Consider the following 27401-nt stretch of genomic DNA (forward strand, 5'->3'; position numbering starts at 1 on the left):
GCATTATTATTATTATTATTATTATTATTATTATTATTATTATTATTATTATTATTATTAATAATAATTGTATTTATGTTTTTTATTTATTTTGCAGAAGCCGAACACAGTTTTCTCATTGGCCCTGAGGGAGGTATAAAATTTGATCCTTTCACCCCCTCATGTTAAACACCTATTACTGAACTATTCTATTTTAATCAGCTTTTGGCTAGTTGGTCTGAATAAGTAGCATCCAGATCAGCTTCTATCTCTGTAGAGAATCCCTCGATGCATGACCTAATTATATTCTGCCTTTCCCCTTCATCTGCCTATTGATGCCTGGTAGAGTTCCTATCTTCTGACAGGGCCCTATCAAGCAAAGTATATGATGTTGGAAATGCATTCTGCTGTTAACTGCTCTTTTACCTGAGTAATTCTTGATATTTCAATGAGAGATAAAAATGATAAATAACTGAGAATTTTCCCTCTAACCCTCTCTGCCTTCTCTCTCAATAATGTGTAAACATTCCATGGTGGAGTGTCTGCCCTCCTTTTTTTATATAAAAATGATAAATAAGGTAAACATTCATTAAAAAATTAATTTCCTAAACCCAGTCCCCCCACCCATGTATCTGACTGATTTCTATCAGTGATCAAATTGTGCCAGTGCAGTAAGTGATTCTCTAACTGTGATTCAATGTGGAAAACAGAAGTACAAAATACAAGTAATCCACCACATGCCACATGCCACATAATGACAATGAATACACATGAACGATGGCGGACAATGAAGTACAGCCTAGCACTGGAGTATAAACTACAAATGCCAGAAAACCAAGAAACAGCTTGAAAAAACCCGGAAGATATACACTTACTCTCTATCATACCAAATTTCTGGCCAATGGGGCTTAGGACTGCAAAGGCGGTAGTGAATCGATTTCCTGTAAGGAGGACATTGCGGGAATTTCAGAGTGGCCGGGGATTAGTAGAAATATAGACGAAGGACACATTTTACTTGCAAATACACACCTAAAGGTACAGTAAAATTCTGATCAAGTGTGCAATTATTTATAATGTAAGCAAATAAACCGGGAAGTTGCCCGTAAGCGTGGTAGGCTACTGGAGGCCAAGTAATACCGGCTAGCTACCCAGCTAATTTAACGTTAACCTTAACTTATTTTGTCTATTAAATGGGGTGATAGCTAACAGCTAGAAAATCTGTCTCGTCATATAAATGATAGATCGACGTGCCATAACGTTACCTTGGCTGCATGTTGCGTACAATTGTTTGTTGTCAAACGACAGAAGGTGAAAGCCAGCATGTGATGCAGAACACGTTAAAATTATGGTGAGCTAGCTATCCACGTTATCTGCGTAACTGCTAGCTACCGCAGCAGGCCAGAATGGCTGAATCTGGTGAAAAGGCGAAAATAAAAAATAGCTGTCTCACTGGGCTAACTTAGCTAGCTATAAAAGTTGGTCATAAAAGTTGGATGTTCGCCAAGTTGGCTAGGTAGGTATTCTTATTGATAAAGAAATGTGGGAGGTAGCTCGCCTGTTGAATAAAATTATTATTCGCGCACATCTTCGCGCTAACGTTAGTGCTAGTTCTTATTTACTGTGAGAATTCATTTACGAAGTTGCTTTTCTGTCAGCTGGCGGAAGTAGCTTGGCAGGCTAAGTTAGCTAATGTCTTATTAGTGCTAAATAAGCTGTAATGTGATATTACTGAAGTTAATACTTTGTACCGACTTTAAAAGTCAGACATTTATCAAAATGTTAATTATATACTTTGGTATAATTATAGCTATAGTGATGTTTTAATTCATTTATTTATTTAAGTTGCATTATTTATTTGACCAGACGTTAACGATATGCCTACTGTAACTTATAGCCGGTTTCAAAATGGTGTCTGTTCTCCATGCTGCCTAGATGCCACCTAAAAAGAAGGCAAGGGCTCCCCCCAAGAGGAAACTGGCAGAAGAGTTTCCTGTTGGAGAAGTGCTGACTGACACCGCAAAGAAACGCTGGAAATTAGGCCCACCTATTGGGCAAGGGGGCTTTGGTTTGTTATACTTGGGTAAGTGCAGTTAGTTTCACAATGTGTTGTTTTTCCCTGCACCAGGTTTTGCTGTAATTATGGGTCTCATGGTCAACAAGTTGGGGTTATTTTACATTGGTCTATTGGTCTTTATTTATTTGGTCTATGCAGGAGTCTAGAGTATTCAGTTTTGCAAACTAGTTCAAGGTAATTAAAGTATCCATACTACCCGAATATAAAAATGGGTAGCTTTATGGCTGTAATTTTCTTGATCTGTCAGAATTGACTGCAGAATTGACTGAAGTTTCAATGCACACAAGCACCTCCGCTAGTTGGATGTTTGTGCCAGCTTCACAAGAAGTGCAGTCGTTCAGTGCAATGGATTCACTGCTCAGCTGGAGTTAAAATAAGGGGGTGAACATGCTTCAAAGCGCAAATGCTGGACTGCACTCCCTCAGCTGGCTACAGAACAGGGAAAAGCTGTCTTGACTGGACAGGCGTAACAAGCTCTAGTGGACATTAAAAACAAAAAGGAGTGAAAAACGAGGAAGAACAATATGTCAACAAAGAGCTAGCCCTGTTTTTGATTGTACTTTAAGTACTTTTGTTGTCACACTGAAGTGCATTTTATATGATGTTCACTTCTGAAGTGAGTTCCAGTGGTTTTTTTTATAAAGAGTAATTAATTAGAATGCTTTGTGAGCACAGTAGTAGAATTTCCTGAGCAAGGACTTGACATAGTAGACTAGTCATACATCCGGTGTCAGTATTCGAGTTTCAAATTGAATAACTAAATCTGAATGCATTGTGTAATTGTTGAAATATATTATTATTAGTATTAGTATTATTAGATTGCAGTACATACTCAGCAAGGAATTTTTTTAACTTGCTACATCAGAAATAATTATTGTGCGAGAACTTGGACAAGTACTGTGCTTACATGCATATGTTAATAAATGTAAAAGTTCTAGATTTATGATTAAATTATAATTTGATTTATTTTGGTTTTAAAGCTACATTTGGTATTAAATAATTCAGAAAATGTTATATTATTTTCCCCATTACACTTAGTACCATCAATATTGTATCCTTGTAAAAACATATCATTTGAAAGCTAGTCCTGGAACCTTTAAATGTTCTTGCCCAAGGTTGTTAAACTGAAGTCCTGGAGGGTTGTAATGTCTGTTGGTGTTTGTAGTTTCCTTTCAATCAGGAGCCATTTAAAGTCTTGAGAACAAGGTGTGGGGGATTATTTTAAACAATCAGTGACTTCAGTGAATCACTGCTGCTCAGACACATTGGAAATAAACAGACACTGTTGCCCTCCAGGACTGACACCCGAGTCCTAGACAAAAAGTGGCCTTGAAGAAGTTCTTCCTCATTCAAGAACTACTGGCCCACCGCTGCGGGAGCGCTCAGAGGTCAAGAGAATTTCTCAGCACACATTATGTAAACTCCTCTTCCCAGCTAGACTGAATGGTTTCCCTCGGCTGTGAGGTCTAGCCTGCCTATCTCAGTATTGTCGAGATCAGATCATTTGTACTGATTCCATCGCTTTGAAAATGGTCTGTCAGTCATACCTGATCCAGAAAGGGGTCATTGTATGAAGATATTAATTATTTTAAGCCAGCAATTAGAAATCAAATGCTTGACCACTAATTTGCAAGATATGTCTGTTTATAGTTCTGTTTTTTTGATAATGTAAAATGTGCACTATGCCGATTGATGGGGCGACATAGCTCAGGAGGTAAGACCGATTGTCTGGCAGTCGGAGGGTTGCCGGTTCAAACCCCGTCCTGGGCGTGTCAAAGTGTCCTTGAGCAAGACATCTAACCCCTAACCCCTAACTGCTCTGGCGAATGAGAGGCATCAATTGTAAAGCGCTTTGGATAAAAGCGCTATATAAATGCAGTCCATTTACCATTTACCCATTGCCATTGTACTCTTTCGTTTCCCCTCAGTTCTGTGTTCATATAACGCAGGAGTGATATGTGGTATTTTAATTATTTTGTATTGATATGATGGCAAGAAAATCTAGATTTTTAATACAACTGTATTTTTTTTATTTATGTATATTTGTGTATATATATATATATATATATATACACAAATATACATAAATATACATATATATATATACATGACATGATGGGGAGTCCACGGTGTAGACATCCACTGTGGACTAGTCAGCTGCTTTTTACGTACTGCAGACTGCTGCTAAGCTCGCGTAGAGACGAGTCAGAGGAGGACCTTTCGTATGTGGCTTTGAGTGCAATCTGCGTGCTCCCAATCGACCGGCGTGGGTCGCCAGGGAGCGATGAATGCAGAACCCTGTCCGACTGATCCGTCCCATTCCCTGGGCGATGCGGTCGCCACGCGCGCATTGCCCTATGGGCACTGGCATGGTCCAGGTTCGATGTGAGGGTGTCAGAATGACAATACAACTGTGTTGTGTCTGATGGTTGTCTATCTTATGCATAAAGCAGAGAAAGGCTGCAATGTTTAAATAACTTGTCACACTTCAATTATTAATTACCTTTCTTTTTGTAAGATTGGACCAGCATTATTGGATGAACTCTTGTCAATTGGTGTGGGGACAATATGAGCATAAATGTATGATTTATTAGTATAGCCTTTTGAACTGTGTTCTTAATTGGACATGTTGCTCTGGCTTTCATGTATTCTCTCTGGTTGTTTGGGTCATGCTTTCTTCTTGGTAATATATTTATAAGACCTTTAAAGATATGCACACATAAATTAAACCATTATGGAGTATAGTGTCCAAGCCTGTAAACAATTTTTAACACGTGGGTATGCTCCAAGACAGTCAGATTTATAGATGTTTAATTAAGCTTGTTTGCAAGGAAATCAAGCTTATTTGCAATGCACTTTGTAACCTACTGTGATGCACTAGAGGGCTGCAGCCAGTACTTTGAAAACTGTTATTTCAGAGGACATTATATGCACTATTGAAGAGATCAATGTGTTCTTTTTATTATAAGACCATGATAGTGGCTGCAAAGTCTTGTCAGGAAGACAAAAAAAAACAACCAAAGGGCTTCATTTGTTTATTACAAAGTTAAGCATTAATAAGCAGCAATTATAAGCAATACCTTTTGTCTCCATCCCGGTGGCAGCCAGCCTGTGATAGAAATGTCAGCGACCCTTCTCTCCCCTTCTCTCCTGTGCAGTTTTCTCAGGCTGTGAATCTCAGTTCGTTATTCGTGAATTTTGTTCGAACATTATGGAGCTCACTATATGTCATCTGTTTTGGCTGTGAAAGTTGTGGCATGTTGGATAGCCTATAACATATCAGGGGCCTAACAAACTTGATGTCAGAGGGCTTCTAGATATTCTCCAAGGGGTGTATTTTTTTTTAGATTTGAACATTTGTTTTTTAACACACGTTAAAAAAAAAAAAAAAAAAAAAAAACATGTCAGCATAGATATTTTTTTGGGCCTGGATTTCAGATCACAAAATTATTTACAGACTGAATAGCCATTTTAGGAATGCTGGAAGCACTGACAATTCACACTGTTCTTTTTTAGCAAAGGAAGATTCGCCTGGAACAGTAGAAACCACTGCTCCATATGTCATCAAAGTGGTAAGAGAACAGTACTATGCCTGTTTTTGGAACTATTACAGTAATTCTATTTCTTTATTATGAAATTTATGAATTAACTTAAATTGCCTCTCTGAATTTACAGATAAATCTAAGAATTCTGTGAGCCAACAGTACTTGTGGGGCTCCATCTGTTAATCTGTTGACATAAATTGTTTTTTTTTTCCCCCCTTTCCCAACCCTCTCTTTTTTTGTTCAGGAGCCAAGTGACAATGGTCCTCTCTTCTCTGAGCTGAAGTTTTATATGAGGGCAGCCAAACCAGATTTAAGTATGTAATACAAACTCAGCTTTGACAGTAATGTCTATTATCAACAGGAAGAAAAAAAATCTTAAACTTGAACTTTGAATACCAGTATAACATCGCTCTACAGTGCTCCCAATTGATGTATGTTAACTGCAAAAATAATTTAGGAGTACATTTGGAGAGTTTAGGAGCTATGATGCTATGATGTTAGTAACTAATTTTATGTCGTGTTTCAGTTCAGAGTTGGATCAAGTCCAATAAGTTGAAGTACTTGGGAGTGCCGAAGTACTGGGGCTCAGGACTCCATGAGAAAGCAGGAAAGAGGTGACATTTTGTTTCTTGGGTCAGTAGGTCAAGGCCCTCGTAGTCTTGCTCAAATATTTCACTTTGTTAATGTCCTTTCACAGGTATAGATTCATGGTCATGGACCGCTTCGGAACAGATCTGCAGAAGATGTTTGAGCAAAGCAACAAGAAATTTCCCCGAAAACTAGTTCTTCAGCTTGGCCTGAGGCTGGTGAGTTCATCGCACAGACCGTTGTTCTTTTGGGAGGGGTGGATTCCTATTTATTTCGCTTGGTTATCCTGTTGGCATTGTTGACTGTGTTTCTCTCCTAATGTTTCTCCGTGCATTCAGTTGTCTGCCCAAGAACGGGTGTAAATTAAATATCTAGCTTGACTGGATTTCTGATGTCACAGAAATGGCAGTTGCAACATGCCTCATATTATTTAGTGTATCACACATAAACAGAAGAGCAGAAATAGATAACTGATTTTTTTGGCCAGTAACAGTGTAAAAGGAAGTGCTACAATCAATTTTACTGGAATATCAAAAAACCTACATTTCAACCTAAATCCACACTCCTTTGTTTAGTTTATATGGACACCAGTGTCTAACATGGTGTGCTAGTCACATGTAATTTGAATGGCTAAATAATATGACTTACAATTAGCAATTTGGAAATTTATCCAGTTCTCTTTAAAAACTGAAGTTTTGTTTCCAAATCTTGATCCATGGGCTGCTATAGCTTCTGTATAATCAAAATACTTTGTTTATCTTATGGTTTGATACATGGTGTAAATGTATTTATTTTAGGCTTTGAGTCAGCACTGAGATATTGTAGAAACAAAACTTTTTTTTTTTCTTCTAGATTGATATTCTGGAGTACATCCATGAGCATGAGTATGTGCACGCGGACATCAAAGCCTCTAACCTTCTTCTTTCCTACAAGAACCCTAACGAGGTCAGTGGCCTGCCGTGGCTTGCCAAAACCTATGACAGCTCAGCTTTTTAGTTCAGTCCAAAATACTGTATACCTGTTGATGCATTCAAGCCTAGAGAATTGACAGCATTGTTAGGATTTTATGGGACATTAATTTTTTGTCATAATGCTTTTTTTTTTAATGTATTATTTTTTCGTTTTTTGCTCATTCCAAATTATATGGTTAATATTCATCTAACCACTGCGTTTATAGATTGAAGACTATCTAATATACAATAATACATAATGTACTATACAAATACTATAAAATGTATACCTCTGACACTGCTTATTTCCCCTAAATGTGTAATAACACTGGGAAATGCATCCTGAGTAAAAAGATTAAATGGCTTTAAATAGCTGTCGCAAGCAAATAAGGTGGGGGTGGGGGCAAAATTAATTTGGAGATGAATAATGTATCAGTGGTGCATTTTAAAACCGCTATTTTTAAATGACAATTTAGAAGGCGGCCTCATGGGATTAGCAGGTTCAGTCTGTGTTTCGTCTTTGGGTTATTGAAATATTTGTGCGATTTTCAAAACTGTGTTTTACGCTGAGAGTGTTCAGCGACTTGTGTTTCTCAGTGTATACGTTTGCAAAGCCATACTGAAATTAATTCTTTCTGTTGAATGTGTCTGTGTGTTTGCATGCATGTATTTATTTATCTTATCTGCAAACCCAGGTTTATTTAGTAGATTATGGGCTGGCCTATAGGTACTCACCGGAGGGCGCAGTGAAGGAATACAAAGAAGACCCGAAGAGGTGTCACGACGGCACCATCGAGTTCACCAGTATCGATGCTCACAAAGGAGTGTGTACGTAGCCCGTTATCAGCGCATTTCTCTGCCCTGTAATCATGCTAATAATGTGTGCTATGTGGCTTTCACTGTTTTTCCAGGGTTTTTAGAAGGCCAAGGTGATAAGACACTGTGGGGGTAGGACAAGGGTTTTGAGAAACATGTAACGATAAACATATAAAGCAAATGTAGCTCACCCAAGGATTCAGATCATTCAGTTTATCTGGTTATATTTGGGAAAAGAAACGCTGGTTTGTCATACAAATGTAACTGTGTTTTCTGTCCAATGGCTTTATTTAATGGGTGGATATAAATATATTGGAGTCCTTTCACATATGGCATTCAAATCCTTGCCTATCGCCTTCTGATGTATCACTTGGGTGTGAAACCATGTGTGAGAAATTAGTTTTGTTTCATAACTGCTGTCTGTTTGCTGCCCTAATGATATGAGGAGAATTTGGTGTTGAACTAGAGTTCCCAACATGCAGAATCTCAGAAATGTGTAAATCTTATGAGCCAGCAGGTCAATGAAGGTACATAGCTTATTTGTCGTGCAGCCAAGTGTTGGTCACCAAACTGCTTGAGTAGTCTGACATTTTAAATACGGTTTTACCTTCGTACCTAATCAGCGAACCCTGATAAAATGAAGAACAGAACATTATCAGGGATATGAGGCATTTTCCCATAAAGCTTAGTTGCACATTAGTAATGGGAAATTAAATGCAGCTCAGATTAAAGACGTTGTTTGAAAATCTACTTCCCTGTGAGAGGGCTAGCAAGCAGATACCTGATCAGCTGTCATCACAGTTTCAGGACCATCCAGATCCTTCACTCCATTTTGTTTTTAAGCACTAAGGCAGTACGAGTCATTGTCTGTGCCATTGGTAAAGACCAGCTTGTGTCTCGCTCCAGCTCCATCCAGGAGGGCAGACCTTGAGATCCTGGGGTACTGCATGATCCAGTGGCTCTGTGGGCGTCTGCCCTGGGAGGACAAGCTGCAAGACCCTGTCTACGTCCGAGATTCAAAAATCAGGTGAGTGTTAACCCTCGCGCAATTCAGTGCGTTGGGTTTCGAGATGAGGCCAAGCCAAGAAACACAAAAAATTGTCTTTTTGTAAAAGTTATCTGTTGAAAAGTACATCAAGTGAATACTGGTCCCTGAATTACCATTTTGCTGGTGAAGTCAATATGTAAATAAATTAATTAACTACCATTATGTCTGAAAGATAAAATGACAGAACATGCAGTGTTGCTATATTGGACATTACTTAAAAATGTCCATTACAAAATATTTGGACATTACTTAAAAAAGTAGGATAGCAGTTCATACTGGAACATAGATTGTGCTGATGTAGAAGTATGGAAATGTTGCTGTTACTCTGTGAAGAATAGTCCTGTAAATTGTGTGCCTTGGAAACCATATAATTAACCTTGTTATTTATTTCTTTTTTTAATGTGGTTCTACAGTATGTCTCCATATTAGGTGAAACAGAAGTAAATGTCTGTATCTTTCCTTAAAGGCCAAATTAAACCAAAAATCTAAATTTAGTGTTTTTGTCTTGATTTACGTTGTCCTTTACATTGCAGTGACAACATTTTTTTTGTTTATATTTTAAATAAGATGCAGAGTGACACATTATTTGGATCAGCAATGTTTGATATCCAGTGAGCAAAATGCAAAGATGTAGAAAGTGTATTTTTGTCACTGGCTTGTTGTTACTGGTTGAGTAATTATTATATCTGCAAATGTACTGTCTTTGGATTTGTATTTGTATGACCGGAAGGACAAATGACAACATAAACTGAATATGGTTATAAAAACAAATGAAGTGACTCAAGATTTGTCTTCAAATTTTTAACTTCTCGTTGTTCCTTTTGAAGATGCAGAGGCAACATCTCAGAATTCATGTTAAAGTGTTTCCCGTCGGAAAAGAAACCAGGTAAGACCAACGTATGATAGTATTAATCGTGAATTTGATAAATTAGCAGATGGTACCAGAATAATTATGTGGAAAGATTTTAATACCATTTCTAGTTATTCACAGTGTAGCAGGTTAAAATTATATTTGTCCTACATCTTTCAACATAAACACTATTTTTATATTTGGCTGAATGGAGGCACTGATATTGAACATGTAAGGTAATGGTTAAAACTGATAATGTTGTCAAACTAGGATAGTTTCCTATTTTCATTTGAGGAAATTGCAGATTTTAAATGGTACACACAAATATCTTTCAAAAGTTGTACTGTGCTTGCTTTTGTTAGTTGGTGTCTGAAATGGCACAAATGTAGAAAGTAAGAGGACTTTCTGGCTCATTTTTCTTCTGAAGTTTGAACCACTACTGCAATACTGTGACAAGCAAACATCCAGGTAATACGATGCCTTGAATCAGGCTGAAGTGTGCAGATACACCATTGTAAATGTATTCAGGAAAACGGTATAAAAATGTGATTTACTAGATTGGAACCCCAAACATTTCCATAAAAATGGCTGTTTTTCTAAGCTAAATTAAGTTGCTGCGCAAATGTATTGTTTTATGGTATGATAACGGTTGTAATTTCACTTTTGGAGTAATTCAGATGAGACTAGATCAACAAAATATATCCTAATGCTTTCGGCGTCGTCCTGGGAGACTGTTGCTCACCGTTCGACAGGCACACAGAGGTCCTTGAAAACACCTGTGATTCCTGAAACGCTACCCAGTCTGTTTACAATCCAAGTGGTAATTGAACTGAAGCACTTCCTGATCTGCCTCACAAACAGTTTGGAGAGCCCTTTCTCCCCATAATGAGCACAAACCTGTTGATTCACCGATAATGAGCGCTAATTCATTAGCGCTATGCTAATTTCCCACCAAACTTTTCACTTTAACTTTTTGGGACACTGTAGCGGTTTCATACAGGTTTATGCATTTAAAAGAACGAGGGGGAAAAACACATTAGCTGGATTTGCTATTAGCAGAACGACAATGAAATGTGCAGCGGATTGTAAGACCGGATGTATTTTTTTTTTTCCGTCCAGAAAAAACTTGATGTTTTTCTGCCTTAATAGCTGTTCTTTCATCACAATATATTTGTTGATGTAGAGAACCACTTTTTTTTCTTATTGTGCCTCTTATTAGCTGTAGCAGATCACATTGAAAGCTCGGCGTGTGCCACCTTTTTGGACATCAGACTTTATTCAATCAAAGCTGAGTAGCGTTCAAAGTTGAGTAAAATCAAAGCAGTCAGTGAACAAGCTGACGTCTAACTCTTGAATGATGCTGACATCGTGGCAGATTATAAGATATGTGACAGCAGTGCTGCAGAATGAAAGAAATGTATCTTCAGGCTCCTTTCTAGTACATACACTGGACATCGGAGCAATGAGTTCATGCAAAGTGACGCTGTTATCACGGCCAGCACATCTGATTCTGTTGGTGTGGCTATTCTGATGGTATGGTAAACAGAACATTTTTAGCAGAGAAGTGGGAGAAAACAGTCCATGTGTTGGGGTCAGTAGTGTCTTTCCTTCTTGACCTCAAAATCATCTTTTTTTTCAGAAATGACATGGAGATACCCCTGTATTTACTACTTTAGCGCATTCACCTTGCTGGTTTTGTTGAAAAAATTAAAAAGCAAGTTTTGTAAGAAACATTTTCTCATCTGAATACTAGAAGAAATGGTGAAGTTCATGGAGGAGGTGAATTCGCTGGAGTACACGGACAAGCCAGCATATCAGAAGCTGCGCCGCATCCTGGAGGCGGGGCTCAAGTCTTTCGGCGCCACTGATGATGACAAGCTGGACTTCTCCATACAGGTCAATGGAGCTGGCCCATCCTCGGCAAAGGTCAGAACCCAACCTAACGTAACACAACTGTCTGTGTTCAGGTCAGTTATGTCCATTACTGGGCCGTACCCCAAATTTAGTTGAGGTCCCCCTTTATTTATTTATTCATTCATTTATTTATTTATTTATTTATTTTTGGAATAGGTCATGAAAACTACTTTTAAGTGACTGCCAATGTGGATTTACTGGTGTACTTGTGCTTATTACTTGTAACCATCTTAGCAGTGTCTCTTAAAAATGCATAAATCATGTTTGCGGTAACAATAATACAGTGACTGTCATCCCAGTTTTATGAAATTAGATTTTGTAATTTAGTGTTTTAATAATTTAATCGCGTAAATTATTTTTAATGTTCCATGTGCTCCCTGTAGGTATTTTATTGCTGGGTCATCAATTTCCTCAATAATAAGAGCTATTTAAGTTATTAATGGATGCTTCTGTGCTCTGGTCAGTTTTCACTGATGTGACAGGGATGCACATGTCAAACTTTGGTCGGTGATTAGTTCACGGTTGTGCTTTATTGCTTGATTAATTTGCTTACCCAGAAAACAAACCTCCGCTTGTCCTTAAAAGTATGTGTGCGTGCATGTGCGTGAGTCTGTGTGTGTGTGTGTGTGTGTGTGTGTGTGTGTGTGTCTGTGCATATGTGTTAGACATTGGGTATTGTTTTTGGTTTGTTTGGTAGAAGGGAAATTTGACGGAAAGCTTTAAGTTGGCACTTTATTTGTATTTCTAGATAATTTAGATTTTGTTCTGTCTGAATTTGCAGGAAATGTCCATCTTGTAGCATGTGACATTAGAATATTCCCAGAGCATGAACATTTTTTGGAATGTCATGCTGTAACAAAATGGGAAACTATTCAGAAAGTCTGTCAATCTTAGGGAATTATCTCTTGAGAATATCTCTTTTTCCTAGGGGAAGCTGAATAAAGCATCTTGACCGGTATTTGCCTCTCCTACAAATAATTTTTTTAAAAATTGCTCAAGCAGCAGCAGGTGGACTTCAGATGACAGGAAAAGAATGGAGATACTGTGTCCTGCAAAATGAACCGATATTAAGGAAATGTATGTGAACTACGCATTTGGCCTTTGAGGTTGTGTGCCTGCAAAGGTTACTGCTGCAGATGGCAGGTTCTGTTCTTTGAGTATTTAAACAGAGACTGTTGTTGTCTGCTGTTGTCCACCCACAGCTGGGATTTATCAACCAAATGGATAACGGGTGTCCTTTTTCCCCTTTGCTTGTCCCCTTTTAGCAACATTTATAATGCTCAGTGCATCTAGTTGCAGTTTTTATTATTATGTATATGTTTTAATTAGGTATCTAATGCACTTCTTTCCTATTTCATAGATTTTTGTTACTTCTCTTATTTTTCTGTTGATGGAAAAGAATAAAGTGGCCAGTGTTCGTCTAGCTAGCTGAAAGTGTTTTCTTTGCAATTGGCTGGCATTTCACTGCTTGCTCAGTATTATAAATCAGAAAAGGGGACGTACGGAGTAACTCCGCCATACAGCTGCGCAGAAGTCTAACATGGTGTTGAGCATCATGATTTCGATCAGAATTTGAAATTCTGCGGTGAACACCTTGAAGTGAATCCATGCTCCCAAGTCCAGTGTACTAGTGCGGCGACAAGAGATCGTCCTTAGAACATATCTAAAGGAAAGGACAGTGGCAGGACCTGTGTCCCATATTGTTTTGTGGTTTTACGTGCTTTGCAATCAATTCTTACTGAAATATTTATTCATAGTTATTGGGGTGGGGTGGGGGGGGGGGGGGGGTAGGAATGAAGTTAAAGGGAAAAAGTGGGAGATTATTCTGCTATTGTTATGACATTAAACCTATGCTTTTTATTTACCGTAAAGACCTTTTATTCATTATAGAGATCTTTACCGTGACCACAAAGAATAAAATTTCTCAGTTCATGTGTTTGGAAAACCTCATGTAGTATTCTGTGATTGATAGAGAAACTATTAATCCAAACCAAAAATGCAGAAATGAGTCGAGCGTCAGTTAAAATACATATTTATTAAAAGCTGAAATTCAAGTACCCAATGGCAAAATCCCAAACAGAACGCAAGCAGCAATGGCTCCCCTCCACCAAACAGCGGGCCGGTTTCGTCCTCCTGGATATTTTCTTCCTTTTCTTCCTCCTCCCTGCTCTGCGACAGGTCTGAGTGTCTGTGTTTATTCCCTGCTAATGTATCACAAATTTGCTGACACGGTAACCTTGGAGTCGGCGCGGGCCGGCAATCAGCGAGCCGCGCGGCGGCACGGAGGGACGGACTCGCCGCACTCCCACAATGCAGTTTGCATATGGAAGGTGCCACCGGGGAGCTGCCCCGTGCCAGCTGAGGGTTACCTGCCCACTGCAGTTATTGTATGTAATTATCGAGCCAATCTGTTCAGCTCAGCAGGGTCTGGATGGTAATCATGAGGCAGCAATTGGCAAAATGGAAGGGAGAGGAGAGCAGGAAAAAGAAGTAACCGTGATAGTTCAAGTCAGAGAGGGGGGGTGGGGGGGGGGGGGTGTTCATTATGTAGTCGAGGAGAGGAGGAATTGGAAAGAGAGCGAGAGAGGATTTGATTGCTGTCATTAAGTGCATCTTCCTCGTCATCTCAAAGGATGATTTCATTGTCAGAATTATTCTCCTTTCTGCCTGTTTCTACTGAAACAACAAATTATGTTTCATAGAATTGATTATGAAATCGAGAAAGCCAATGCTGTCATTATCATCTGCGAATTTATGGTTAAATGAAATGCGTTGACCCGCTGGATTCAATTTAATAGAAAGCCAGTTTTAAAATTTTAATTTATAGTTCTCTTTTCAAAAGTAGATACATTTATTATTTTTTTGTGAAGGCCAAAATAGAAAATATTTACCACTGTTTTGGTGACAAGTGTGTGCGTATATAGATGGCGGCCACATTTCTTGAAAAATGTTTCCTATAACGATACCTGTAACTAAATGATGATATAGTGATTTTGTATGTTGCCTGATCATTGATGTGCTGCAAACATGGGAACTCTGTAGTCAGGTGATGCCCATTCCAGGAAATGGTGTTGAACTATTTTGTGTTAAGAATTTGAGTCAGTCCACAATTTTGTTTGACTGTGAATAGTAATCACTTTACTGTCTGAAGACTAGAACAGTTTTGGAGTTGTTACTTGAATATTTGAATACCAGTACCATGCTGAATCAACATTCATCAGCCAAGGCTTCAAGTCTGCTGTGTGAAATCAAGTATATATGAGAGGATTGGAATTCTCATTGTTAAAATCCACATTGGATGTAGCTCCACTGACTCTAAAGAAGGCATTTTAGCTGGATTCCTTCTGTAAAGGTTTTCAAATGGCCAAATGTATGTAGTCAGCTCAAATCTTTCACTAGTTTTTAATGTTTAGTTTTCTGTTTTGATTTCAATTTCAGTTTAATTTTGGTTTTAAGATGGGGTTTGCTAGTTTTTGTTATAGTTTTTTCCAAATGCTCATGCCTAGTTTTTGTCTTAAGTTTGCAATAATAATCTGGTTGGGAGCATGTCATTCATTTGGTGTTTCATGATGCTAATCACACCGAATTTACGAACAATTGGGTATTCATCATCTGATACACCTGGCATATGCACAAAAAATGTCTGCACGTATTTCATGTTGGAAATTATTTTAACAAAAGTAAGAAGAATTGAACAGTTTTGTGAATGATGCCCATTGTACAGTGTCATGTGTAATGATGTCAATGAAAACCTAACCTTCTCTTTACTAAAAAAAAAAAAGAACAAAGAAATGGATTCCACTAACATATTTTCCTTTTTTTTTAAATCATTTGACAGTAATGCAGTGTTTTTTTTTACCATTTGACTTGATATCAGAGAATAATTATGATTAGCATTTGTTTCATTACAAATATTTTGTTCCCTGAAGAACATTTAATTTCAGTTTATTTGTTTTCATTTAATTTACTTTTTATTCATTGGTTTATTTGTTCATTTAACTTTTTTGTAGGGAACAACTACAAAGGCATTTTATTTCCCTTTCCTTTAGTTCCCACTCTAGAGTGGACAGTCACCCCTGCAGGCCCGTCCCATCCCTGCAGAGGGTCTGTGCTAGCAGGCGTAGCCTCAGAAACGTGTGGAGCCAGTTCCCACTTAATACCTGTAATCTCCCAGCTGAACTGCACTGTACTGTACGGACTGCACAACGTGTGCAGCTGGCCCACGCAGACTGCAGGTGCCCAGTTGACCAAAGGAGTCACTGTTGCCTCACACAGAGAGGCCTGGCCCTCCCTGGAAGGCGCTGTGGGCGATCGTCCCAGGGGCTCCCAGCCGCAGTCTGTGTTAGCGCAGTCAGGGTTTAAGCTGGACCGTGGGGCCCGGCGCCGCGCTTACAGCTATCGCTTTAGCTGGATGCATCACCTGGGAGCCCCAGTTTAGCATTGACTGTACATACAAATGTCCCTTCGTCTGGTGAGAGGTAATGCCTTACATGGTGCTTCCCTCAGCACTCTGTGTACTGACTCGCTCAGCAGTCTTCTGTATTTGGGCTCCCGTTTGCCCATACATGCTTTAAATTACAACCGAATATGTCTTGCCCACCGCCTATGAACAGTATCAGTAACGTTATTGAATGTATTGCAGTTTAAATGAAAGGGGAGATTCAAACCAGAAATTTAAGTGAACATGTATAATGGTTAACAAGGGCAGTTTGTATAATTTTGAAAGTGATAAATGCAGTGCTGAAGGCCAGAACTGAAGTAGGTCATTTAATCTGCCTGTGTATCTGTGAGACTCCCTTTCTGGCTCATTACCGAGGTGCTCAGGTTTTTGTGCTTTTCTGACGGTTTAAAAAAAGAAAGAAAAGGAAAAGAAAGAATCTTCTCTGGGTCGGTAACTCAACAGCCTGTCTGTCCTGGCCGTCCTGGTTAAACACCTATCCGGTCCTCTTTATTTAGCTGGCTTGAAGCACATTGGGCATCTTCTTTATCAACAACCTGCATTTTTGTATAGCACATTTGGTGCATTTTGAACATTGTTCTACAGTTGAATTATTTAGTTAACTGCCTCGTCTGGTTAAGTCCGGGATCGAATCCTGACCATGCCAGTGGCGGCTATGGCTGGTAGCTCCACAGGGCGACACGATTGGCAATCGCATCTGCCCAGGGCTGTGGAGGGTTTAGTCGACTGGGATTCACACGGCAAACTCCCGCTGGTCAGTCAGGCGCCCGCCACTTGCTTACCAATGCTACACACCAAGTGTCTTCCTTTGACTCATCTCTGTGCAAAGCTTGGCTGGTGGACGGCGGTGTGAAAAGAAGCAGCTGGTGGCATCACGTGTTTCAGATGAGAGTGTGCGTTCGTTCTGTTGTCTTCTACCGGCTTCAGGGATTGCAGCATGACTAAGACTGCATATAATACAGTTGGGCACATTGGGGAGAAAAATGGAAATAAAGACTTGAGAAAGTTAACTTGGATTATGACATTTAATTTTTGGCATTCCGGTACTTTTATATTAGTTTATCACTATGGTAATACTTCATTAGACAGCAGCATTTTTTCACCAAAAGCATGCAGGTATGAAACTGAGATATGCAACATTGCAGCATTGCAACATTGCAATAAGACCTGGACTTAACAGCTACCTGGTAGTTCATTGTGATGAAATTCCGACTGATTTCATGGGTACGATGGAAGAATTCCATGTGCCACTAAGATCTAAGTCATTTAGGAGCAGTGCCTGCTTGTGCATACAGATGGGGATTGCATTTGTTTTAAAACACCTCTCTTCTTACCTTCATTTTTTCCTTGTTGACTTTGTCGGTCATTAAGGTAGGAAATGCAGAACAGTGAATGGGTAAACTGAAAATAAACCAATGCAGAAGAGGTCTTTCTGCACTTTGAGGCAGCATCCTGATGGTGGAATAAGCCTAGCACCTCGGTGTTATAGACAAATGAACCCTGTGAAATAACATTTGCCATTTTGCTCGTGTAGATTGGCCTATTGTATCGGACTCCTATAAAATATACCCAACTGTGTAAGATAATAGTTAACCAGTAGAACAATTAACTATTTGGAATTTGTACATTTGCATCTAAATTAGAAAAACTATTCTGAGAGTCTGAAATATAAGTTGTAGAGGCTATTTGTAGTATCACTGACACGCTTTTAATCAAAATACAGTTTACTGCCTCTACTGCTGCTATTATTTTTTACTTGTGATTAATTTTTTTGTAAGAGGACTTGAGATATTTTGATAATTGTGATGTTGTTCAGTATGGTTATCATACTGGGAAATATTACTTTCCCACTCCTAATTGGAACTTGAGAGCACAATAGCTGTCCTCTGCATGTAGAGTGCTGCAGCATATTTTGCAGAAGGAAGGATTTCTGGTGAAGAGATGAATGTAGCAGAGTATGTGTAATAAGCTCCTGACTTCACTTTGCACAAGCCCTCTGCAGAATGAGTCTGTGGTGTTCCACATAATGAGCGTCACCCTTCTTCCCGAAGCCAGTCGCATTTGTGTTCCTCCAAAGGTATAGGTTTATGTGATACAGGCTTCCATACAGTTACAATAGTGCAGCATGTACTACATTGTATCAGGATATAAAATTACAATACGGAACCACATGGGTTAAGATGGAATAGGGGAAGTAATACTATATGGGGCTTTTTTATTCCTATTGTTGCCATAGTATATTGATAAACATCTGTTGTTCCCATACTTAGTTTGACATGTGTTTACATTCTTTTTAAAACAAGTATTAGATTTTACATAACTACCTATTTTTACTCTGATGCAGTAATGCCTTCTACCTAATTAAAATTCTAAAGTTTGCGTATGTTCTCTTCAGGTTTGCTAGCTTACCGGTTATCTACCTATGTTTGTTTCTCAAAAACAATTTAATGAAACTAGCTTGCCAAATTCTTTTAGGAAAGCTAGCAACATTGTTGCTTGAATGTAGTTACATGGTTTTCGGTCTAAATAATTTTACTTGTACAAAACAGCAAAAGTACTAGCTAGGAATTACACCAGTTAGGAATTCAGTTACACAGTTTCACTGACTGTTGACTGTAAATATCAAACTGTGTGTGTGCACTTACATGTACTTGTGCATGTGTGTGGTTTTATTAGTGTGATTCTTCTTATCAACAGTCCGTCAAATTATTTAAAATATTGGTTGGCCAAATGCAGTGTTGTATAAAAAACTAAACTTTCATGTCTGGACACATGAAGTGAATTTCCCTCTCCTTTTTATGACTGTGTTGTAGAAGGCTGCTAAAAGGAAGTTAGGGGAGGCCAATGGGGAATCCGATGAAACTGACGGCACTCCTGCAAAAAGAAAACCAGCCCGCGAGAAGAAAGGTGAGGCTTTTGTAGCTGCTTGGAAGAATGTGTGTGTCACTTGCTAAAAAGGTTGTCAACATGGTTGGTACTATAGCACATGGTCTTGGTTAAGGCTTGAGGAAATCCATTGTCTTACTCATCAAATTCTTAATGTGCTATTTAATTGCTGTCCCGCAGTGGGAAAGAGGGTCCAGAAGAAGGCTTCTCCTCAGAAGGGTCGTGTGGAAATGGGGACTCAGACCTCTCCAGGTTTGAAACTGAAAAGGGGTAGAGGCAGGCCAAAGAAGAATGCCTGAGGGCAAAATTTGGCACTGCTAGTTTGGACCACACTTTCTCTTGTTTGTTTTTAGTACGTTCCTTTGGTGTTTGTTCCTTTTTTCTTTTTAACTTTTTTATATACTTCAGACAGCTCGTTCTTAGCTGTAGCCTTTCCATAAAATAATAAATAACTTAAAGATCCTCAGAATGGCAGGTTCTTTCTCTCCCGTGCCGGCTGGATATCGGCGTGGAAGGAAAGCCGGTGGGGATTGCTTTGCGCCGACGTGGAATCCTTTTCCCGCTCCTTCCCCTCGCCGTACGCTTCTCTTGTTTTGCATGAAAGCAGTCATGCGCCCCCCCGTTCCCTCGTCTCGGGGAGGAGCGGGCGGGCTTTGATGCCCGCGCCCAAGCCGGCAGACATGTTGCAGGTGCCGCTGAGCCAGGCTTCAGGTCTGCGCCTCGTGCTGTAGCTCTTTCGGTACTTGATCAAAAAGCAGACAAAGAAGCGTTTGGGTCTGTCGCCCTTCACCCAGTGGCTCCCCCCTGTCGAAAATACCTGCTTAAGCAATTCGGTCATTAAAACTCAAGATGAATGATGTGATGCTTGCCTTATATACCAACTTTACTGTTTTCTTTGTGTTTTTATAATGTGATCCTGAGATCAATAAATAGATCAATAAATAGTAAAGGAAGCTGAATTAAGTATGGTTTTCTGTTTCTGCATTAGAATGGTAGACCCAAATTAGCCAAAATCGGTGATGAGTGTTAGTCATCAGATTCCAGTTCATCTGTGTGTTTGACACTGCCTTGAACCAGGCTGACAACTCGTGCCAAATTCCTCAATGTTTCCAAATTCATCCAGAGGAAAAGTAATTAATACTCATGTGCTGAATCCAAATTAACAGACATAATTTGTGAAAACATTACTCACAAATTAGAACAGTTTGTCAAACCTCAGCGTGTAAATTTGATGGGGGTGTATTCACGGTCAAAGCAAGTAATGTGCATAAATCAAGAGATTAGTCAACTATGGCCCGAAACATTTTCTTTTTGTCAAACACTTCGATGTATATTTCAGGATTATGACAAGAAGGCTTGTTCACAAAGGTTTGAAATGTTTATCGTTGGGTGTGTTCCTCTGAAAGTTGTGCACCAACTCATTTTGTTAATCAGCTGATGTGTGATTTAAAATAAAATACTTTCAATCTAGCCTTTCAATCTAGTTTATTCATTTTTATTATTTTTTTAATTAAAATGTATTTTATTTCTTCACCCTTTCCTTTCCCGTTGAGCTCCGCGTGTTTTATCTTGCTGTTGGAGCGAGAGCCCTTTAGCTCCGGAGCGCTCAAGTCTCCCAATAAGAGCGGCGCGGAGGAAGATGTTCCTCTTAATGTGTTTCTGCAGCGAGCCGCAGGAGCCTGTCGGCGGCCGTGGAATGGATTGATGCAGCAGCACGTAAGTGCACCCCCGCGCTCGGCGCTCTTCCCCCTCGCCGGCCCTGACCTGGACGCCCGTAGCCATCGCTCCTCAGCAGGGGGCAGTAGTACATAATGATTGCGGAAAGGGGGGGAACGGCGCTTAAACACCACAGTGCCACCTGTTTCCTGCGCCTCTCTCTCTCGGGCGGCTCGCCGCTTGACGCGCCCGGCTGTGGCCATTGATTGACCCGCGTTTTTTTTTTTATCCGGCGCTCGCTATAAGTTTCACTCTCGCTCCCGGGCTCGGGCTCGGGCTCCGGCCGGCGCTACGGTGACTTTCTCTCCCGGCAGCGAGCGCCGCGGCGGCTTGCCTTCGGCCCGGTTTCCGTAGCGCCGCAGGCGGCGGCTTCAGCCGCAAAATTACAGCAACGTTTCCGGGTTCAGCTCTTGGCAGTGACATTTTTACAATTCATCTCAACATTTTGAATTTGAAGGAAATCAGTAGAATTTGTCCATATAAGAAAGATGAACCTCTTCTATTGTTCCTTCTTCTCAAATGGCTATTGTTTAACATGTGAGCTTGCACTGTTATTGAGTATCTGCCTTTTGAAGATAAATCCCTGAATATGATTGATTGTAAAGATTTTGTTTTTCCCTCAGCATTACGGAGTTCATATGCCCTCTGTGCGCTCTGAATGAGCGAATGATCTGGCCATTCGCATGCAAAATCCTATAGGTTTGAACTTGGCCTGAAAAACTAAAATACACTCTTGGTATTTTGTTGGAAAGGTGATAGAGAGGTGCATAATCTGTTTTCTAAGCAACCTAGCTACCAGTGAAAGGAATATTAGGAAGTGTAGGAATATTTTAATTTCAATTAGCCTAATATTTCAAATCTGTTAACATTGTTATTTGCATACAAAATGAATTTGTTTCATACACATTTAGTATTTAAGCGAACGTGAAGCACTTAAGCAAGTTTACTTCAGTGCAGACAGATTTCTTTTGTCTGGAAAAAAAAGAGTACCATGATCAAGAGCACTGCTGAATCTTCCACCTGGCATAGTGATCTGATTTCTCCTGTAATAACAGTACAGCAGAAAACTGCTATTCACGTTTTAATGGATGTCAGACATTCAGTACTGTAGAACAGATGAAAGTAATTGTGCCTTGAACAGACTTCAAATTCTTGCTGGGCTGAAACAAGAACATATGCAGTTGAAGCAGCTTGGGACATTTCATGTTATATGCGTACTTTTAGTTTTTTTAAAAAGGTTTTCTTTAAGTTTGTTCTGTGGGACGTAAACATCAGACTTTTTATATTTTTCTTCCGTATTGGAAAACTTGTGGAAATCTTTAGTAATACCTAAATTCACAGCGGAGCAAGAAGTGCAATCTTTAAGTGAGGCTAATTTCCACCTGCTGGCTTGTGTTTCCGTCTCATAATGTAATCCCACAGGAAGTGGAGTTGTACTTTCTGCTTTTTTTTTTTCTTCTTCTTTTCTTTCTTTCTTAAAACTTGTGCCATTTTCTATGCCCATTCTCTGGGAGTTTTGAGACGAGAATGGAAGTAACATAAATTTCACTGTTATTATGTTCTTATTTATTCTCTCCCACAAAACAGGGGATTTTAGGTGGGGGGAAAAGAAAGCCTTTTTCAATTCAGTTATGGTGCATTTGTGATTCTAGTTGTGTGTAAATATTAGAAAACAGCAGGTTCTCACATTGCAAGAAGCGGCGGAGCGGTGGGGCCGAGACATGCGTTCTTATCGGTATTGTATTCACACTACACAGTCCTCCCGCTGTTTCTAATCTGTGAGCGCCGCTGCGAACAAAACTGGACAGGCATTTATTGTCGCAGCAGGGGGACGCTTGACAAGAGAATGTTAAACACTCCACTACCTACTATTTTCAAAGGCGATACCAGACCTGATAAAATGTAGATACACATTTAATTTCTGTTTTAGGTGAAACAGTAGAAAAACATGGAAATAAACAAGTTTGGGGCCCTAGTTTTTTTCCCTCTTTCTTTCTCTTTAGGGCGGCGGTCGGTCGGTCGGTAGTTTCCGCCATATTGGCGCGTTTGAGAAACCGCGGAGGAGCGACTTCTCGTCCTCGGGGGGTCAGACCTCTCCAAGTCAAAACCTGCCAAACCAAGTCCACGGGCCAGATTGAGAGACTTTAATTTGATTTGCCCCTGGTGGCATTGGTGGATTTAGCGGTCATCAAGAAGACAAGTTTATCGGCGGTCGGCTGTGTACGCGCTTGTGTGCCCTCACGCGTTTGTCCACGCTAACCGTCCCTGCACACCGCGTATGAAGGCGGTCTCCATCTGGACAGGCGGGGACCGCCAAACACGGGCGAGACGACCGTCGTTGACATCGCGGAGGGAGCGAACTGGCTGCGGTCTTAATTAATGTGACATCGACACATATCTGGTACATGGAGAGAGTCTTAATGAAGTGTCGGTGGATGTTCTCATGAAAGCTGAAAGAGTCCTGAAGAGAACGCTCCAACTCGCGTTCCGCCCCGTTCCCGGCCGCCTCCCTCTAATTGTCGCCGTTCGACGAATGGGAGTGACACAAAAAATATTGGCTGGAATAAACGGAGAAGAGCCGCCACCCTGAATTGGGTCACTGCTCTATGTGCAGTCCGACCCTGCAAGTGTATGAACGTGTTTAATATTTCATCGAATGTTAATGAATGCGCTGATGAGAAGATGCACACTGGTCTCCGCAGCGGTTGTGAGCTCTCACTGAGCCACAACCCGGGTGCACTGTGGACTTTATTCCCTTCACTGCTTTCTTATTAACCCTGCTGAGAGGACACAGACCCTCACGTGGTCAATGTTAAAAGAGGTGAAGAAGGGATCGCATGTTGCCCTGGATTCTGAGACCAATGACAAGGTCCAGCCCTTGGAGTCCCCTGAAGCAGCAATCTCGTGGACTGTGCAGTGCTGTTGTAGCTCAGGGCAGTGGACCATTGGGAGTTGTAGTTCATTCACTCTGCACATGACAAGCTTGGGGCACTGTCCTGTGCTCAGCCTGCAGAACAATGTTGTGGTGGCTTTTTGATCTGCTGCAAAATGATTGCGGTCAGCTGCTGTGTTGGGGTGGAGTGGGTGGACCGTGGTGGGTGGGGGGCCAGGGTGGTGCAGTGTCTCTGTGGCTTTCAATGCCACCTTCAAGAAGAAACTTTTGCGGATAGGATAATGCTTTCGTTTGTAATGTATGAATTTTATTTGAAGGTACAAGAAACTGAAACTGAACTTTTGCCGATTTGTTGTTTTAACACTTTTTGCATTCACAAAACAAAAAAACAAATTAACACATAGGCCTGTGTCAAGATTGGCTTGGTTTTCCCCTTCTAGTATATGAAACAGTTTTATTAACCTAAATATGTTTAGCATACTCATAGGAAACTTTAATGGAACTTTCCTTACTTCCCTGCTTCGTTCCTTCCATCCTACTAAATTTACTCTAATTCTAATTTATGAAATTCATTCCAATTAACTTTGCAGTGTATGCCAAAATCTCCTACCTTATATTTCCTTAATATTTAAGTCCCCAGTGATTCCATAAGCCACTGTTAGGGCAAATAAAATGTAATAAAAAAAGACCCTTAAAGCGTGTCTTACGCTATTAATTTTAACTTTATATATTTAATTTTAGTGTCCAGTACAAGTATTTGATTTGTCCCACTTTCTGTTCAAACCAAGATACCAATTTGATGTGCCTGATAGACTGTAATTAAATAGGCTTTTACTGGTTCTTGCTCCTCAAAGGAGATCTCAAGGGTCCGATAGTACATGAAAATTCAGCTCAGTGACTTCAGTTTCAGCAGTCTGATTGGGAAACAGGCATTCACGATGCCCATGGTGAATAGAAATAGGAGCTGTGGTGTCAAACTGTAATCTGTACATAGTGCACTTTAACTAGAAATTTGCCATTGTAAATCAATTCAAATGTATCACATTATGGGTGTTTTATAAATTAGAAGCATGAGTGTTCTTCTTGGTCTAGTAAACTAAAAAAAAAAAAGAATTGAACAACCACGAAAGCATAAACGAGTAAAATTTGCCTCATGATATAAAATTTGCTGTGGCAGATTTTGGGTTTATGCATGCGTATCAACATTGCAAGTGTGTTTGCATGAAAATGATACAAGGGAAAACTTTATGATTATCCTTGATTGTCATTCATGATAGTCAATTCATAAAACTGAGTACAAGCATATTTCCAGATAAAGGAATTAAAACCTCTGTGTACCTTCTGCTATTATGAAAATTAATGCTCAATACTAGTTTGGACCACCACTCCTATCCAATATGTTTTCATTATAGCCAGGCGTTGGTAATGTTGAAATTATTCTGACAAGGAACAGTTGAAGTGTGGAACACTCTTGAGTCAGAACTTGGTTTGTAATGCCTGATGTGAGCATTTCTCTGGATGTCTTCTCCGCCCTTCCATCCTGAACCTTCCATCCATCCATCCTCTTGCTCGGCATCAAACGGCAGTGGATATTTCATGGCCGGAGGGGTAATTAGCTGTCAGCCGTGGTTCAGGTTTCACCGATGCAGTTCACCAAAAGGAAAACCCCACACCACCACTACACTCTCCCACCATTGTCTATCCCAGGCTGGCTGAAGCCACCAGATTGGCTTGTTGAGGAATGGGTGTGGATATGGCAGCCTTTCCATCTGTCAGACGGGGATCAAATAATAGGATTTTCTGTCTTGGAATTGAAGATAATTACAGTCTCTATTCCGCTCCTAACCGTATGATATTAACCTTGTGCACCGGAGCTAAAGAAGGGCAGGAAGGGCCAGATGGTGCTGTGTTTTGATATTCGATCTGGGATCGGGTCAAGTTGAAGTTCAGGTCTAAAGGACTGCTGCTCCTCCACCGAAATAATAATATGAATGTAATTCAAAATGGGATCTTCCTAACTCCTCAGAATCCTCATGATAAATTTCTGCAGAGATGTGATGTATACAAAATGGTAGCTTGGGTGAAGTGGTAACCTATTTATATGTACTAGGAGCGGCGTGCAGAAGCCTTGGGTGAGAAAAAGGTGGGGGGGGTTTCAGAATGTGAAAAATATTCAGTAGTAGATTCAATATCAAATGTGCATGCTGTAACACAGGTCAAGTATGGAACAAAAAACTTTGAGAAGGCCATTCAAATGTATGCTCTGTTTTTAGGTACCAACAGTCACCTCAACATCCATAATGTGCTGTGTACTACAAGGACACAGTGCAGCATATTTAGGCAATCTGGCAAATGGTGAATTCAAAACTAAGATACTCAGTTCAGTATAAATGAACGAATCATTTTCTAATTGTGTGTACAGAGGAAACGGTACAGAATGAAGATTTCAAATTGATGTCACGCCAGTTGCTGATATTGTCCCTGTGTGTTTCATTGTCACTGCCTGTTGTTCCCAGGTCTCAGATTTTGTATGGATCTTCAGTCTCGTTGCTCCCTTTCCCTTCATCGTAGTGACCCAACCCTAGTTACTGTACCCTTGGAAACACTTCCTGTGATTCAGAAAGTGCTCTCTGAAGTCACAAACTCTCTCCCTGCACAGAGCTATCATGGGTTACAGGAAACGATTAATCAAACATGACAAAAGGAACTGGTCATACATAGTTGCATTGAAAACCACACGTGATTTCTCTCTAAATGTAACATACTTTTCCTGTTGTGATCCTTGTGAGTGGCTACATGCTTTTCATTTTGCCTTAAGCTATTTCTGTAAACCATTCAATATCATGTATTGACAGTCTTCAATCTTGGCTCAATATCAAGCAATGCGATGGAGACCTCAGAGAACCCATACAAAAAAACTGAATTTCATCATGGTGTAGCAGGTCGTGCTCTGCTTTTCCTTTCAAAACGAAATGTACGTCAATTAAAAAAATAAGAACTAGTATGGCGTGTGTGTGTGTGTGTGTGTGTGTGTGTGTGTAGACACTCCTAGGAGATATTTGTGAGAGCGATTATTATTTTTTATTTTATAAAAGTCTTTATGTGAATATATTTTTTTTTTTGACATCAATATGTGTTTTCCCCACTACTGACTTCATAATTTTGTTATCGACTGTGTACACCATTAACAAAGGCCGTTGTACTACTGTAACTAGCTCTGTCAGTTTAGTGTCACTCATATGGAACCAAATATGCCTCCTCTCTGCTATCATAAAGCACTTGCCATCTTCTGAAACGCAAACACTCTCAAACATAGGTTTCAATTAGTCAGTGATTCAGGGACTTGCGGAAGTCATTAGTTGGTGTGGCTTTATGCTTTATGAAGCATTTTATCATGTGATGTATACATGTGTAATCCTCGATGCTTAATTATGACCTGTCGCTTCTCTGACGGCCTCGCCCAACTCTACTCTGGTCGAGAGGAGACCGTTGTCTGCGTAGTCTATGGATACCATGACTCAGTCCGCTACCTCTGTTCACCTTTGACAAAATCTCACATTTGAAGCTGCTACCCAACCCTTATTCTCTGACCACAGTCCTGTTTCTCCCCCTTTTTTTTCCGTAAGGAGTTATTGTAATTTAGCGACGATTTGTCACTGTCATCCTCGTTGCCTTTCCGACAC

General features: G+C 40.0%; 2 protein-coding genes across 2 annotated transcripts in view; one reads left to right on the plus strand and one right to left on the minus strand.

Moving 5' to 3' along the window:
* The window catches only part of si:dkey-288a3.2 (protein phosphatase 1 regulatory subunit 37), a 44765-nt gene extending 42824 nt beyond the window's left edge, over positions 1-1941 (minus strand). The window contains exons 1-2 of the mRNA XM_035385403.1: positions 1242-1941; positions 855-920 (exon numbers count right to left, since the gene is read on the minus strand). The gene's annotated coding sequence lies outside the window, so the exon portion shown is untranslated. The remainder of the gene's footprint in view (positions 1-854; positions 921-1241) is intronic.
* vrk1 (VRK serine/threonine kinase 1) lies at positions 870-20585 on the plus strand. Its single transcript, XM_035385417.1, has 13 exons — positions 870-1014; positions 1912-2059; positions 5570-5625; positions 5843-5912; positions 6125-6212; positions 6296-6404; positions 7039-7131; positions 7832-7964; positions 8859-8979; positions 9828-9886; positions 11604-11776; positions 19037-19130; positions 19290-20585. Exons 2-13 carry the CDS (start codon positions 1912-1914, stop codon positions 19406-19408), a joined length of 1263 nt encoding a protein of 420 aa, XP_035241308.1. The 5' UTR covers positions 870-1014; the 3' UTR covers positions 19409-20585.
* Positions 20586-27401: the final 6816 nt, after the last annotated feature.

The sequence above is a fragment of the Anguilla anguilla genome, chromosome 1, assembly GCF_013347855.1.
Source record: "Anguilla anguilla isolate fAngAng1 chromosome 1, fAngAng1.pri, whole genome shotgun sequence".
NCBI lineage: Eukaryota > Metazoa > Chordata > Actinopteri > Anguilliformes > Anguillidae > Anguilla > Anguilla anguilla.